The sequence below is a fragment of the Amblyomma americanum genome, chromosome 11 (genome assembly GCF_052857255.1).
Source record: "Amblyomma americanum isolate KBUSLIRL-KWMA chromosome 11, ASM5285725v1, whole genome shotgun sequence".
Taxonomy (NCBI): Eukaryota; Metazoa; Arthropoda; class Arachnida; order Ixodida; family Ixodidae; genus Amblyomma; species Amblyomma americanum.
In genome coordinates this window covers 110,511,462-110,528,771 of record NC_135507.1, presented here as the reverse complement: position 1 = coordinate 110,528,771, position 17,310 = coordinate 110,511,462, and the positions used below count along the sequence as shown (strand labels likewise).

The 17,310-nt window shown below is 48.6% G+C and overlaps 1 protein-coding gene and 1 pseudogene across 1 annotated transcript in view; both read right to left on the bottom strand.

The window, feature by feature from the left end:
• Polr1A (RNA polymerase I subunit RpI1) overlaps positions 1 to 17,310 on the bottom strand; it is a 345,140-nt gene that overhangs the window by 234,332 nt on the left and 93,498 nt on the right. The window contains exon 10 of the mRNA XM_077642305.1: positions 7,334 to 7,442. Coding sequence (XP_077498431.1) covers positions 7,334 to 7,442 — 109 coding nt within the window. The remainder of the gene's footprint in view (positions 1 to 7,333; positions 7,443 to 17,310) is intronic.
• LOC144110849 (uncharacterized) lies at positions 1,721 to 4,520 on the bottom strand (annotated as a pseudogene).

Here is a 17,310-nt window from a genome sequence, read left to right as displayed (position 1 = left end):
CGAAAGCGACTGTGTGGAGCTCGTGGCCACTTTGTTGCTACAGGACTGCTCCCAACCCACAGACGGACGAGGCGGTCGACACAATGACTGGAAGTGACGGATCAAACATCTGGAGGACTGTACTCGACGATAGCATTTCCTTAAGCCTCCTGAAACTGCTGTCTGCTTTGGCTGACCAGATGAGCAGCTCATTTTTGCGAAGTAATATTCTCAAAGGCTCTACCACTTGTGCCAAGTGTCGAACAAACTTGGAATAGTATTCTACGAGACCCAGGAACGAACGGAGGGCGGCAACATCAGTTGGCACTGGTGTGTTAACTATGAAGTCTACTTTCTCTGGAAGTGGTGAGATACCATGTGCACCGACCTTATGCCCTAGAACCGCAAGTTCTGGAATGTCGAAGAGGCATTTGTTGTTCAGTTTCAGGCCTGCGTTCTTGATCTTTTGCAGCACGGTCTTTAAGTTTGAAAGGTGTTCTTCTGCGGTCTTGCCAAGAATGATCACATCATCAATGTAGAACAACAAACCAGGGCAGCGGTCGAGGATTGTCGCCATCATCTTCTGAAATGCCGTTGGGGCAGAAGCCAACCCAAAGCAAACTCTTTTAAAACGGAACAGCCCATCATGAGTGATGAAAGCTGTCAGATCCCTGCTGGCAGGGTGCAAGAAAACCTGATGGTAAGCGGAAGCCAAGTTGAGTTTTGAGAAGTGTGCAGCGCCTACCAAAGCGTAAAGCAGCTCCTCCGTGTGGGGCAATGGGAAACAGTCTGGAACAATAGCTTTGTTCGGCTCTCGAAGGTCTACACATATCCTGATCCTACCATCTTTCTTGTCAACAACAATGAGGGACACCCATCCAGAAGCATCGATGCGCTCAATGATGTCAAGGCTCAGCAACCTCTGAAGCTCATTTGATACTGGTGACCGGAGAGAATATAGCAGACGGCGAAGCTTGGAAGCTACAGGCTGCACGCCTTGCCGCGTCTTGATGCGATGCGTGAACCCCTTAGCAAGACCCAACTCGAGACTGAAAGGCAAACTGAACTCATGTGCCAAGGCTGGCACATGATCTTTGTTACGGGGCTGCGCGCTTGACGGTGTGGAAATGGAACGGTATAGCGGGTCAATGACAGTCGGCAGCGGAGCAACGGACATGTATAAGCATTTAAGAGCAGAACCCTCATAGCAAAGATTCAAGGCTTGAATGCTGTCAAGACCGATCAGACAAGTTCCTCGGTGAACAACGTAAAAGCGTAGTGACGCTGTGTGGCCTTTAAACCGAACGTCTGCCTGGAAACAACCTAACACGGAAATCGGCCGCTGAGAGTAGTCAGACAGAGTGACATGCGGAGCAGGCAGGAGCGGAACACCCTCAAAATATCGACTGAATTCTTGCTCCGACAGGATTGAAACAGTAGACCCTGAATCGACAAGGAATGTCAAAGTGACATTCGCGACATGCACTTGAATATGAATTCCGCCACGCGCAGAACGTTGCACAGTCAGGACTTGCTCAGCACTGCTAGATGACAAAACATCTTCATGAAATTCAACTTCACGAACTCGGCCTTGCATTTGAGTTTGTTTGCTGTTGCATACCTTTTGAAAGTGGCCCTTGCGACCGCAAAACGAACAAGTCTTGCCATGCACCGGGCACTGTGGTCTGATGCGAAGTGGTCCTGCGAGCCACATCGGATACAATGTGGTTAACCAGAGCGGCTAATCCGTTCTCGATTCCGCCCAGGGGGGGCGGTTCCGCTGCAGCGCACGTAAGCCACCCGCGCTCCTCGTTAAATTCTGCTGAAAGGGGGCTGACGGCTGTGCATTTCTTTTTTTCGAAGAATGCGAGGATGGTTTACGATGCTGCTGCAATGAAATTGCCTCGACCGAAGCAGGAAGCCCCTTTAGCTCTTCAGCCGCCTGCTCAAACTAAAGTGCAATTCGAACTGAATACTGGAATGACAGTGTGGAACCCTCGAGCAGTAACCGCTCACGTAAGCGATTAGAAGCAGCGTTGGCAACGAATTGATCCCGCAGAGCATCATCTTGCGAAGCAAACGAACAATGTGATGCTAGCTCCCGTGGAGCGGCAACGAAGTCATGAACGGACTCGCCTGTGTTTTGGCTGCGGCGGTGAAAGCGATGACGCTCAACAATAACATTGCACGACGTCGAAAGCTGGTGTCGTAATGCGGTGAGTCAAGAGGGGCCGCGGCCGCGACAGACTTGTCATCGGCGAGTGCTGCAGCACTTGGCGCTGCCGGTGCTGCGGCGCTGGTCGCTACATGTAACGTCTGATAAACACGCTGGCCCTCCCGCTTGAATGCGACGGCTCCGGATGCCAGCAAGTACACGATAAACATCTGTTCCCACTGCTCCCATGGCAATGACGGATGGCTGGGTGTCGGGAGCAAGCCCGGTGAAGCTCATGGTGTGTGGGTGGTGCAGTGGGGCTGGGGGTACGTTGACAACATCCTCGTCGCCAATGCGATATTTCCGAAGGGGGAAGTCAGACTCCAGCCGTCCCGATGCACAAAAACCTGTTTATTCACACATACAATCATATACAACGAAGAACAGAAGCGCCCCTTGGTTCAAATGGAAAACGAAACTGAATACAACATCCACGAGAGCACTATGCAAATGCTGCAGCTGATCACGCCTCATGTTAAACAACAACACAGATCTCACGGTGCGCACTGCACATCATCGTCTTCATCAACTTACACCTGCAGAACGAACAGATCAGAACAGCTTAACCTCAATCAGAGCCTAACCTGAGTCTAAAATCGTCGCCAGGCATGCCGATGACCCAGCAAAGCAAAACAATGAGCCAACCAGGCTAAACACATACTTTTGGGCATCTACTCCGTTCAGCTATGTGAAACCTCTACCATTTTTTATTTTGTACATGTTGCTCCGTGCTTCTTACCATTGCTCATTTTTTATTTATTGCATGGCCACTCACAGCTTGTCTTTTATTGTGTGAGCGCAAAGCCAGCACATGAACCCCGAACAAAAAATTTCCAAATTTCTTTGCACTTGCTACCGTCTATATCATCGCAGCGTGACAAAGTGTAAATAAATGGCTTATGTAGCAAGTCATCAGCAGCTGGATTTTCCACCTCCGAAAGTGTCAGAAAAAAAAAACAGAGATAGCACCATCAAACTGCCGGTGCATTCGCTTCTGTAGCGCGCACTCCGGTTTTTAAAATTCCGCCATAACGTCTTGTTTGCAGCATTAGTGAGACTGCAGTATTTCTCACAAGGCAGCCTAATGCACTTCGATAAAAGCAAGGACTCGGCAGAGACAGCCATAACCCACAGACAAATATGTTACTGACTGCTAAGGTAGACCTTCCAGAGTGACACTGCAGGCAAGTTGCAGGGAAAATGAATGCGCAGACTGGACCCGTGTACAAAAATCGCTGTTTTATGAAAAGCAACGAGAGAAAGTAAGCACGTTAACTGTTGGTCAGAAAACATTCGCTAACAACGTTTGCTAGAGGCTGCCGTTGATCGCACAGGGTTTTTGGTGCATCAATGCTGCAGCCAAGCTTTCAGGTGATAGTCACTAAAGTAGCGTCCATGCTAAGCCCAAATACCTGTGCCCGGAAAGCACCGATACCAAGCGAATGTGGGCCTGCTGGCCAGAAAACAGCCCCTGCGAACAGGGCGCGCGCAGTCACTGCATGTCATGCATGAGTGGCCTTCCATGAAAAGTAGACATAGTGAAGTCTGCTAAGAGAGGTTCAGCCGTAGAACGGCGGTAACCAATACCCAAGTTGATAAGAAATCCATTATTACAGCACCAGTTTTCAATGTTAATGACATCTAAATTGAGCTGAGGTGTTAAATGCACAAATTACATGGCTAAATACACTAAAACCAAATATTCACAGGCTATCTCGTCGCCCAGAGTATTTGTAAGCATGAAATGCACTGCAGGAAAAGTGTTGGGGTAACTGCGCTAGAAAACACAGACAACAGAAGCAGAAGTGAACAGGCACACAGTGATCTAGGACCGCCCAGAGATGCCGACACGAGTTCACTCATCCATCACTTTTCTTTCCTTTAGCTTTTCTTCACAAGCAACAATGCACCTGGCCTGAGCTAAATGATTACAACGTTGGGAGCACATTTCTCAATGTGTGCTTACAAATTATTTTGTGCACTCTAATTTAGACCATTTGTTAATCAGTCCTATCAACACTGAACTTTAGTGCTGTAAAATAACTAACACTGGATTACTCTGAAACGCATTTAGAACAATGGATTCCTTGTAAGCCAAACCTTATTAATTTTACCCGCACTAATTCAGAAATCTGGATAATTCAAACTGCTGGCTCGGCCATTGCCCACATAAGTCTATGGCATCATACACTGACTAATTTCGGCGCTACAGATCTCATACTGGCTATTTTGAACATGAGGCCACATACAAGTATGGTTTTCAGCAGTGCATACCACTAGGAGGACAGAGGACTTGCCTTGGCATCTTTTTGTGCTCTGTCCTCATGCTGCTGAAAACTATGCAACACCAACTAGCCCCAAAGCTTGTTCTGTCCACGCAGCAAGAGATCGTTGAAATAGACTTACTCAAAACCTGAATTCTATGCACATTCGCCTGCATACATCTCACGTGCGTGAGACGGCAGGCGTGACGACAAACAGGCGGCCCCAAATCCGAGAACACTGCTTAGTTTCAGCTTCACTTTTCTAAGCATCTTCATACTCCTCCAATGTTTTTTATGGTCATGGAACTTCTCCGCAACACCATGAAAGAGCTTTATATGTTGACCATGCCCTCCACGAGGCGTTTGTATGGCTGCAAAACTACAGGAGGAATGGGATGACGGCAGTGTGGCAGCAGCTATTTTCTCTTCTAATTTTGCCTTCATTTGCAAACAAGTACAGTTGTTATAAGTGGACTCGACTGTACTTGCTGTGTGACGGGTTGCCATTCCTGCTACGGAGGTACACAGCAAAAGACATCACTGTTCCGTCAGTCGAGCGATGCCGAACAGCACAAAATGTGCAAGCGGGTAATACCCGGAAAGAAAAGCAGTGGATTTAGCTTCGACTCCAAGCATGTCCATGTCCGCGAGAGGCATTTGGCCGCACGGATTTAATTCGGTCTGATGAGTTTGTGGTCAACGGAGAAGCAGAGTCACTGCAATGCGAGAAGCCGAAACTCAGGCCCAACACCGTCCCACAGATAATCGAAAGCCTACCAGCGTACTTGGGCAAGAATCTGTGACAAGGTTGCATTTTAGACAGCTGCACTCTCCAATGTGCTCAAAGCTTGTAGTGCGGGGTCGAACCTAACCAAGAATCCTGTGGAGTCCCTAACTCTGAGGGTGCAGAAATAAAATAAATATTGCTGCGACTGGGTTTCGAACCCGTGGCAGCACGAACAGATCAGCTTTGCTGGCCATTGCACTATGCTACTGCAGCAGCCTCGCTTTGAACTGCAACAGACTCTCGTGCTGTGCACTGCACATCATCGTCTTCATCAACTTCCGTCTGCGGAACGAACAGATCAGATCAGCTTAACCTCGATCAGAGCTTAACTTGATACTAATATCGTCGCCAGACATGCCGATGATCAAGCAAAGCAAACCCATGAGCCAACCAGGCTAAACTTAAGAACATCTACCCAATTTAGCTACATTAAACCCCTACTGCTTTTTATTTTGTACATGTTGCTCCATGCCTCCTATCATTGCTCATTTTTTGTTTATTGCATGACCGCACACTGCTTGTCTCTTATTTTGGTAGCGCAAAGCCAGCACATGAACCCCGAACAAAAAACTTCAAAATTTCTTTGCACTCGCTAGCGTCTACATCGTCGCAACGTGACAAAGTGTAAATAAATGGCTTACTATGTAGCAAGTCATCAGCAGCTGGCTTTGCCACCTCCGAAAGTGTCAGAAAAAAAAAGAGAGATAGCATCACCAAACTACGAGTGCATTCACTTCTATAGTGCGCACTCCGCTTCTTAAAATGCCACCTTAACATCTTGGTTGTAGCATTAGTGAGATTGCAGTATTTCTCACAAGGTAAGCACCAACCGTAAGCAGTCTTATGCACTTCGATGAAAGCAAGGACTCAACCGAGACAGCCGCAGACAACCCACAGACATATAGATATGTTACTGACCACTATGCATTGCAGGCAAGTTGCGGCGAAAAAGAATGCGCAGGCTGGACCTATGTTCACAAATCGTTGTTTTAAAAAAAAGGAAACAAGTGAAAGTGAGCGCTTTAACTGTTGATCAGAAAACAGCCGCTTGCAAGATTTACAGCGGCTGCCATCGATCGCACAGGGTTCTTTAGTGTCTCGATGTTGCAGCCAAGTCTTCAAGTGAGAACCAGCAAAGTAGCATCCATGCTAAGCCCAAATACCTGTACCCAGAAAGCACCAATACCAAGTGAATGTTCGCCTGTTGACCGGAACATGCGAACAGGGCTCAGGCAGCCATTCGTTTCCCCTTTTCACAACAGCTGCGCCACTAGTGGCGTGTGCTGTCGCTATAGGAAACTCTGGCCAGACTTTCGTGGCCAGCGAAAGCATTGAAGGCAGCGTGCTGACCCGCAACAATGATGGCTGGACCAGCCTGCGAACCCAACCCAGCTACACACCATTTCGAATGCTGATTAGACCATCGCTGCCGCTTTTTTCTCACCACTTTGGAGCCATTTTCTTCACCGAGTGGTGGTTTCATTTTCCCCATGCTTTCGAACTGCATGATCTTCCATGCCGTGAGTGTTTGTGAGGTGAAGCCTCTCTCCACACATGCCGCTTATGATGAAAGATGAAGGAGGTCCTTAAGATTTTGGAGCAGTTCTTCTTTGATGCTCCCGACAGTAAGCAGAACGCAATAAGGCACCGATGACCACGCTGTTCTCATTCATCTTAAAATCGGGAAACCAATGCCCAGTCTTTGACCAAATAAATTTACTGTGCTGCCAGCAATTCTTGAAACCTTTTCTAGGGTCATTCAATACTTAGAACTTTTGGATAATTCGGACATTTTTCCCAGTCCCCCGAAATCCAACTTAACGAGCTTTTACTATGTTCCATTATCTAGCCACCTGTTAATAATAGGTTTCCAATGATTGATTTTTTTTCCTTAATGTCTTTTCAAGTGAGGGAATCTAAATGTTTATTTTCTTGAAAATGAACAGAGGTAGTGAAAAAGCCACTACACAGTTCAAATGAGCACAAAAAAGTGAGTAAGAGTTTCCTTACATTTGGCCCCAGAATAAAAACAACTCGCGAAACTGCCAACTGATGAATGGCATGAAGACTGATGCCTGGGATACGTGCCTGCTTGCCTGTCCACAGCAGCTGCGGTTTCAGTATGGCTGGCGGCAGAAGCTTGATGGCCACCTTCACAAAGGCCAGGGCCCCAAACACCAGCTGGTTGTAGTCTTCCCTGCATACACAGACACACCACAGAGTTCTCAAGAAAGGTACTGTCTCGGATAGATCCAATCATTTCTGGCTCTGTCAAAACTTGGAGTCACGCAAGCACTGTAGAATCGGGGTGTAAAAGAACCTTATGTGAAAGTATTGCGCACTTTTTATTCAGAAATTAGGGCTCGAAGAAGGGGGTGCGCGAATTACGCAGGGATTTCACGAGCGCGACTTAAAAAGCTCCACAAAGGTCATAACGCGCAATATAGGTATAGTGTATGTTGCTGCGTATACATCAGCACCCGGACCCGCACCCTACGCTGGCCGGCCCCAGTTCAACCCCCCCCCTTGCGGGATGGCATGAAGGTGCATGCATGAAGCTGAATAAGACGCTAAAACAGCGTCATCACTTGCAGCCCAGCCAATTGTTCGGTAGTTCCGGATGCCATACAGATGAACGATGTGCGCAAACTATTCGACAAACCGCATATACGGGAGAAACACAAGGACTGTTTCTCCCGTGTATGTGGTTCGTCAAATAGTTTGCGCACATCGTTCATCTGTATCACCATGCACCAACTAGGCCCAACAGAAGTGTTATCGGATTCCATAAGTTTGCTTTCGCAACTTCGTCCGGGAAAGCAACCGCGAATCAATAAGCCAATTATCACACCACACAATTCTTTAACAGTACCGCGCAAGCGTGGACAGAACTGCTTGTCAGCGCCTTATCACGGTGCGGAGCTGCGAAGCCAGCGAGAATAGCCACGTGCGCACAAGTTTTCCGACAACGATTGTCGTCTATGGGCAAACTTGTGTGCACGCGGTTAACCTCGCTGACTTGCCGCTCCGCGCCATGATAAGGCACTAACAAGCAGTTTGAAACTTGCCGTATAGTTGTGATATCCCATCGCAAGACACGACCGAACAACCAAACACAAGCCGTCAGAGCCACCAAGAAAAGCGTTGCCGACAGTCGAGTCATATGCATCAGCCAAACAAACAGCGGTGTTGGCTCTTCTCTTCTATCGGCTGCCGATCCTCCCCGGAAGCGCTGCTGGCCGCTCCGAGTGGCGATGCCGCTGCTGCCGCCGCGATTGTAAGAGCGGCCTCTGACACCACCATGAACGCCCAGTGCACAAAAGATTCAAAAAGCCTTCCGAACAAACACGCGGCATAGCCGAATGCTACTGGGTAGAGCCATAGGGTAGAGCCACAGGGTACAGCCCGCATGCATGATGGTGGTCTAGCGCAGCACAGTGCGTAAAATATGCGAGTAAAAAATGTTTTTTTGTAAACCCGGGCGGTAAGTTAAGGGTGCACAAATTATGCGAGGGCGCAAATTATGCGCGTAAATACGGTATCAAAACCTTACTCAGCTATCTTTCCAGCCGTGTTGACATGCTAGAAAAAAAATGCCTAAGCTTGCCAATATGAATATCAACCTGCACTAACGCTGCCATTGAAAAGCTGAACATAGAAGTCATGGTGCTCATAGGGAAATGCGACGATTCAGAAAACCGCCTTCGCCGCAACAATCTTTTTTTTTTTTTCCTGGATCCCTGATGCCAGCGTTGAAACGTGGGCGATGTCCGAATCACAAGTCGTATCTTTCTGCACTGAACACCTTTAAGTGCCTACTGTATTTACACGACTGTAAGTCGACCTATTTCTCGAAATTTGAAAATCCAAAGTGGGGAGGGGGTCAACTTAAAATCGAAACCAAAGCATAGCACCATAAATAAAGGTGAGACAAACGAGATATCAGGCATGCTACAGCGTGGTTGCATTTTTGGTGCGTGGCTCCGTCGCATCACTCTTGGTGCTGGCCTTGAGCAGCTGCTACATCAACGCGCAGAACCGGCATCCCCCCCTGCACAGCGGCCGATGGTGGCTGTCAATAGCAGCAAACCAGCACCAGTTCATTCCCCACACGTGGCCGCAGATTGCAGCTGCTGATAAGTGGCGGTGGCCCGATAGCGCATTCGCGTTCCACTCTTAATAGGCGTCGTCCAAGTTTTCTTTTTGTTTGTTTACTTTCAACCGCGCACTCAGCGCTCAAGGGAGTGTTGATAGTTGATGGAAGGGCCGCTGTTCCAATCGCGGTGGCACCCCTCTCGGAACCGCAATGGCACCAGGCAGCGTCGGAAGCAGATGTAAGAACCAATGCCGCTCACGCGTTTCTCTTTGGCTCTGACACATTTGACGACTGCCGGCCACGTTTCACAAGTTTTGAATGTAGTGCTTCATCATTCGTCATTTGTACACCGGGTCTGGTAGGCAACCGGTGCTAGTTCATGGCTACATTCAAGATGGCTGCCATTCTTTAAGCCGAAGAAATGAACCACTACGCACCGGGCTGCAAGTTCGATGTTCGCAACAGGTGGTTAAGGTGTGGCAGCTGCAGCAAGGCAAAATTTTCAGCTCTTCCCCGCAATGTCGTGATCTGGCTGTTTGCGAAGTGCGGGATTTCACTGCACAATGATGTTAGAATGACGTGCTCTGGGACCATAGCAGCGCTAGTGAGTACGATGGCGCAAGTGTGGATGAGTAGTCCATTGACTACAGTAAAAGCTCTTTAATTCGAACTTGACAGGGACCGGAAAATTGTTCAAATTAAGTGAAGTTCAAATTATCGAATGAGCGCCAGAGTGAGGGGTCATAGAGCCCCACCGTGCGGGCAGAACCCGAAGCAGTCACATCTAGACTCGTTATGACGAGCTAGCCGCTATTACACGTTTGTGGCGGGCATATTCTGAGAATTTAATTCATCCGGTCCTTATGGCAAATGAAATTAACTGATCGGCCAGTTAGGCGCCAGAAACAAGTATTGGAATGCATTCGCGTGAGCAGCGAGCTTTAGTGCTGGAATATATGACGCTATTTATGCTCCAAAACATGCTTATTTACGGGAAAGGGTTGTCAAAATTAAAAGTGATGAGCATCGATCAGCATCGTCTGCAGCTTGCCGAAAGCTCCTGTGCAACGTGAGAGTTCTCACTGAAAGAGAAGTGGTGTGCTGCAACATCGAGCGCCGACACTACTTTATGTGCACTTGGCGGTGGCACAGTCTCGTCACCGCCGTCGGACTTATCACTGTCGGCTGTTCTCACTGCATGTGAGCCCTGCGACGTCTGCTGGGAGCATGCAGCCTCAATTATATCGGCGTCACTCAAGGGCTCCAACATCTCCATCTTGCTGTCCACGTAGCCCGTGCTCGCGGCACCAACAAAAGCCGTCATCGCCCGAACCGCCATACTACGCTGTTTACACCACGTGATCGCGACCCAGAAGCCGTGGCATAACGAAAACCTGGAACGGCTCAGGCCTAAGCATCAGCAGCGCGGGAGAGTGCTCCGGCAGTGAAAGCCTGCTACGGCATACGCCAAAACGCGGGCTCCGTGAGCCTCGTGCACCCAGCTTTTTTTTCTTTTCCATTGCTTCACATCTCTGGTAAATTTGGAGTGTGTTTTACACGCTATGGGTCAACTTCTCTTTATGAGGAGCGGTGTCAGCCAGTGGCTCCTAGTTCGAATTAAGCGTAGCGGATGCCGACTTGTTCGAATTATCGCGAGTTTTCCCCCATTGAAATACTCAGGGCTGTGCCGGGACCCGGGCGTCAGTTCAAATTAATCCCAAGTTCGAATTAACCGAATTCGAATTATCGAGCTTTTCTTGTAATATATTTTCGTTTCGGGATGTGCCCACGTGCACTCCTGCGCATGGCAGCCGATAGCGGCTGGCGATAAGCGGAGGCCGCAGGATAGTGCTACAGTGAAATCTCGGTATAACGAACTTCAGGGGACCGCGGGAAAATGTTCGTTCTGAAAGGTCGTTATAGCGAAAGCCCAAAAATTGGCCATAACAATAGCGTTTCAGTAACGCAAACGTCCTACCTTTGAAACGGTACCTCCTTGAACTCGTTTCTCAGACAATGCGGACGTGATCGTCACACAAGGCACATTTATTTGAAATAGTCCGTGATCGTCTTCTGACAGGTGCAGCACAGACTCTGCAACACGAACGATTACAGACCGTCCGCATTCTTATGCACGCCTTCGGTCACTGTGCCGCTTTTGGCTATAAATATGCAGAGTTTTCGCAAGCAGTCCAACGCACCTGTGGCCGACACGGACTCGTCGCGGTCTTCGGGTGCTGCCGTAACGTCATCGTCCATGTCGTCGCTGCATTCCTCATCTTGAGTCGCCGTGCCCTGGATGCTCTGCAGTATGTCATCAGTGGTAAGCTCCGCTGAGGTCCACGTCGCCTAGTCACACTGGACATAGTCGTCAAATGTGACTGAAGGATCGACGGCTAGCTGCTCGGCCACCTCGCTCCAAAGCTCGCTCGAACTGTCCTTCGCTGCCGGTTCATCAGTTTGTGGTTGGACATCTATGATCGTCAGGCCGGCCTTCTTCAAGCAGTTTTGGATGGTGGTGGACGTGATGCTCCACCATGCGCCTGTCAGCATTTCCGCAGCCTGTCAGACGTTGATGGCTGTCGAGCGCTACAGGCACAGGTTGATGAGCAGCCGCTGAACAAGGCGCTCCCGGAAGTGCGACTTCACGCTCCTTATTATTCCTTGGTCCAGTGGCTGAAGTACTGATGTGCAGTTCGGCGGCAGATACTCGAGACGCACATTCATGAGCCATATGTTGACAATGTGCGCCGAGCAATTGTCCAGAATCATCAAAATGTGCCGCCCCTCCTTCCTCATCTTCTCGTTTACCGTCAGCAGCCACTCGGAAAAGAGCTCGCGGGTCATCCAGGCACGCTGATTCGTTCTATACTGGCACGGCAGAGACACTACATTTTTCATTCAGCGCGGCTTCGAAAACCTCCCAAACCAGAGGCTTCAACTTTTCAGTGCCATCTGCATTGCAGCAATACAGCCCGGTGACGCGAAGCTTCGACTTTTTGCCGCCTCTGCACTGTTCTTTAAAATGCATTGTCTTGTTTGGGAGCAGCAGATAAAGGCAGGCCGTCTCGTCTGCATTAAAAACATGAGCTGCTGCGTAAGACTTGACCATTTCGTGGAAGCTTTCCTCCCTCCACGTGGCTGCTGCTGCTTCATCTGCTGCCTTCTCCTCGCCAGACACAGACTGCCAGGTTACGCCGTTTCGTTGGCGAAAACGGTAGAGCCAGCCAGAAGACGCTTCGAAGCCGGTTACCTCAAGAATTGCAGCGAACTGCCGCGCCTTCTCCTGCAGCATTGGGCCTGACACAGGCACATTCTGTGCTCTCGCGTCTTTAAACCGAGTCAGCACTGCTGCGTCAATATTCTGGAAATCGCCGAGCCGCAGTCGCTTCCTTGATGCGGTAAGCTGAGATTCTTGCTGGTGCTTAAAGATTTTCTCTTTATCTTTGAGAATCGTGGCGATCGTCGACCGCGCCACTCCACGTTCCTTAGCCACGACGGATTGTTTCTTCCCATCTTCTATCACGCGAAGAATGTCTACTTTCTCGCTCAAAGAAAACTGCTTTCGCTTCTTCGCCGTGGTTAGAGTTGTTGAGCTCATGGCAATTCGAACGCCAGCACGCACTTCTAACTCAATAATATAACCAGAAGAAAAACAAGATGGACAGGCCTGATACGGGTGACAGCACGCGAACAACTGAGAAAACAAGCAAGAAAAACGTGATGCATCGTCGCCTCCGCAACAGGAAAAAAAGAAAAGGCCCACTTCAGCGTTAATTACTACTTTTTTTTTTCCTTCTGCCGCACCGTCTCAGGTTTTACGAGCCCATGCTCCCCGCCTCTCCACTCACAAAACCTGGTGCATCGTTGCCTCCGCAACGGAGAAGGAAAAAAAAAAAAGTCCTCGCCCGCATCTTTCTCCTCCCGTGCCATCTCAGGTTTTTGCAGGAAGCAAGTTGCAAGGCGCCCGCTCTTCGCGCTGCGTCGTCTGCTAGCTTAGAGCTCCGACTGCCGTGACGGATACACTGAAATCTAAGAATCCTCGCATTTCGGGATACGAGTTCGTAGTACTGAGGTGTTAAGATGACACGGAAATTAAATAACGATCGTTATTCTGAAATGTTCGTTATTCTGAAGTTATTCTGAAATGTTCGTTATTCTGAAGTTCGTAGTAGTGAAATATTTTTACATTGAAACTATAAGCAGTCGGCATGAGATTTCTTAAAAGCTCGTTAATCTTAAATGTTCGTTAATGTGGTGTTCGTTGTAACAGGGTTTGACTGTATCGCGTTCTGCTATTAAAGGCCAAGGGTAAACGACATCCAAGTTTGTTTGTTGTTGTTTTTTCAAAAATGTGATGTGGGAGGGGTCGACTTACATTCTAGTCAGCTTACAGTCGTGTACATACGGTATCTAGAGCTCAGACATTGAGGAAGCTCACCAACTTGGTCGCTTCCGCGAAGACAGAAAACATCCTATTATTGTTAAATTATCCAGCCTTAAAACCAAGTCGAAGATTCTTTCCGCCGTACCTAAGCTAAAGGAAGCCGCATTTTCAATTCGGGAAGATTATTCAATGCATGTATGTACAGCTTGAGCAAAACTATACTCGTATGGCCCTGATAGCAACTTATCTTTTAAGATGCGGTTTGATAAATTGATCATGGGAAAAAAGTCAGTACACCTACGATGCCAAGCCAGACTCTGTTCAGGAGTTGAACATATAGACACTGAATATTTCAAGGCCTCCTCAGTTTTCATTGCATCAGCCGGTACAATGCCCCATCCACACACGTGCGTACCACGAAATATGAGCAGTTCTCACAAACATCCATAGCGACTTACTCAAAAGGGAATGTGTTGAAGCAATCCTCGATGATATCCTCACAGTAGGCATGTGCGAATAGTGTTTTTTTCTTTTGTTTGAAGCAAATTCGAATCAAATAGTAATTTTGTTTGAATAATTTCGAAGCGAATATTTTGAATACTTCTAGCACACAAAATAAAATGAATGGCACAATAAGCAATATAAAAATCATGTATTTTTTTAACACACAAGGTTATTACCTGAAAAGAAAAAGGACTTCATCAAACCCATTGAGGCGTGTCGACGTCCTGCAATAGGGCCATTAAAAATAGGGGACGGCCTACATGCGGAGCCGACACATTTGGTGGAGGGGGAAGACCAATTACGAGGCCCTTGAGTGCTGGTCTTCACTGTGACTGCATCGTTCCACAGACTGCTTTTTAGTGACGACTTCCCGAACACCTGCCAGCAAGTGTGCAGGGGTAGCCTAGTTACACTGTACTCTCCCACCCCCTCCCACCCCGGCCCTTCAGTCAAAACACAGCGCATAGATGACGTCTGGTAAAAAAACTTTTTTATTTCAGTGTGATGGTACTGCAGCGTGTAGAAAATATTACTAAGCAGTAGTTTTTAGTAACACTGTCAGAAAACCTGCACGGCCGTAACCTTGCACTTTAAATGATAAGACAGGTCCAAAAGAGGGGGAACCATTCGATGACTGGGGGGAAGGCGTCGCCCCCTTTGCCTGCCAAACATATGCACTGCGTTCCCAGTGTGTCAGGCGTTGAGTCGCAATGTGCCTCAGGCTAGCTTCCTCTCGTGCGAAAAGAAGGGCGGCTGCGGCACCTGCAGTCTAACTCGCTCCGCGGAGATCAAGAGAACCGCGCGCCCTACAATTAGAGCACGATTCGATTCCGCGGGAAGCCACTGTGCACGCGCAGACTGCCCTGAGGACGCCACAAGGTGCCAGCCAGCTATTTGCACCCGTGCCCCATAGGGACCAATCAGCGCATGTGCACTAGGGGCATGCGAAAGCGTTATGCTAAATCTCTCTACTAATGTGCACCACTTCACTGATCATGGTTACAGCACGTGTGCACCGCAGGTGGCACAGCCAGCCGCGAACACCTGCCAAGTACAAATCTGAGCCGTAATTGCCGTGATTGCCCCTATTGCCGTGAGCATGCACAGGCCGGTTCTGGAATATGCGCAGGAGTGCAGGCACTCAAAGCGAAGTCAGGGTTTTGGTCATGCGCGTGCCGTGTTGCGATCACGGAGTACAAAGCAAGAGTAAGAGAGACATTCACTCGGGACAAATACTTCGAGATTTCGAATACCAAACATTCGGTTCCAATCAAATACTTTACTATTCGACCGAATATTCGAAATTATACAATATTCGCGCTGGCCTACCTCTCTGATAATGCTGTTTTTACGGAGACATGGCTAACCTCTGATATTTCATCCGAAGAGCTGCTGAATAACGCGCAATTAAGGCCTGACAGGGTGAAACGCAAACGCAGTGGTGCCCTAGATATCGTTAACCCGACCCTGCCTTCATTTCCTGTTGATATTAAAAGTCACCATGAAGTTCTCAGTGTGATCCCTTCCTGGAAGCTCTATCATACTCATCGCTTGTTACCGTGCACCTGATGGTGATGTTTCCTTCGTCAGTGAACTGTACTCTGTCCGCTTTACTAGAGCAAATTTCATACTTTGTGACGATTTCAATTACCCAGGCATAGCTTGGGATAATTCAACTGCCCATTCTCATCAATCCAAAGCATTCATCGATCTTGCACTTACCGTATTTACATGACTGACAGTAGACTCGAATGTAAGTTGACCTCCCCCCCCCTCCCCCCACCCCCCCCCCCCCCCCATCACACTTCAGAAAAAAAAAACCTGGAGGTCGTTTACACTTATCCTTTAATAACAGAACGTGATAACACTACCCTGCGGCCTCCACTTATCGCCAGCCACTATCGGCTGCCGCCCGTGGGCACATTCCAAAACGGAAATGTATTAGTCACTGGACTACTCGTCCACACTTGCGCCATCCTCCTCACTAGCACTGCCGTCGTGATCGCTGCTGCGGTCCCACGGCACGTCGTTCTAACATCGTCATGCGGTGAAATCTCACACTTCGCAAACAGCCACATCACGACACTGCTTGGAACAGCTGAAAATTTTGCCTCACTGCAGCTGCCACACCTGATAACCCATCGCGAACGTCGAACTTGAAAACCGGCGCGCAGTTTGTTTCTTCGGCGTAAAGAATGACAGCCATCTCGAATGTAGCTGTGGATGAGCGTCGGTCGCTTACCGGACCTGGAACAGAAATAACGATTAATGAAGCACTACATTAAAAACTTGTGTAACGCGGCCGGCAATAGTCAAATGCGTCAGAGCCAAAGAGAAATGCGTGAGCAGCGTCGGCTCTTACGTCGGCTACCGACACTCCCCGGCGCCGCTGCGTTTCTGAGTGGGGGTGCCGCCGCGATTGGAACAGTGGCCTTTCCATCAACTATCGGCCTTGAGCGCCGAGTGCGTGGTTGAAAGTAAACAAAAAAAACTTGGACGACACCTGTCAACAGTAGAACGTTAATGTGTTATCGTGCCACTGCCGCTTACCAGCAGACGCAATCTGTGGCCACGTGTGGGGCATGGACTGTTGCTGGTTTGCTGCTATTGACAGCCACCATCGGCCACCGCGCGCAGGGTGGGTATGCCAGTTTTGCGCATTGACAAAGCAGCTGCTCAAGGTCAGCACGAAGAGCGATGCGACGGAGCCGCGCAACAAAAATCCAACCATGCTGTAGCATGCCTGATATTTCGTTTGTCTCGCCTTTATTTATGGTGGGATGCTTTGGTATCGATTTTAAGTTGATCGCCCCACTTTGGATTTTCAAATTTTGAAAAATAGGTTGACTTACAATCGTGTAAATACGGTACAAATGAAAAATAAATTTAAAAAAATGCGCACAACAAAAAGGTGAGCCGTTTTGGTTGGCACTTCTTTATTTTTCACAAAGGACAGTTTTGATTCATTTTGCGTTCGATGCAAGAACAGAGGTGCACATGGATGACAGCAAGGATGGCCTAGGAGCAATGCTTTTGCAAGAACAAGCAGATGGGGAGCTTCATCCTGGCACCTACACA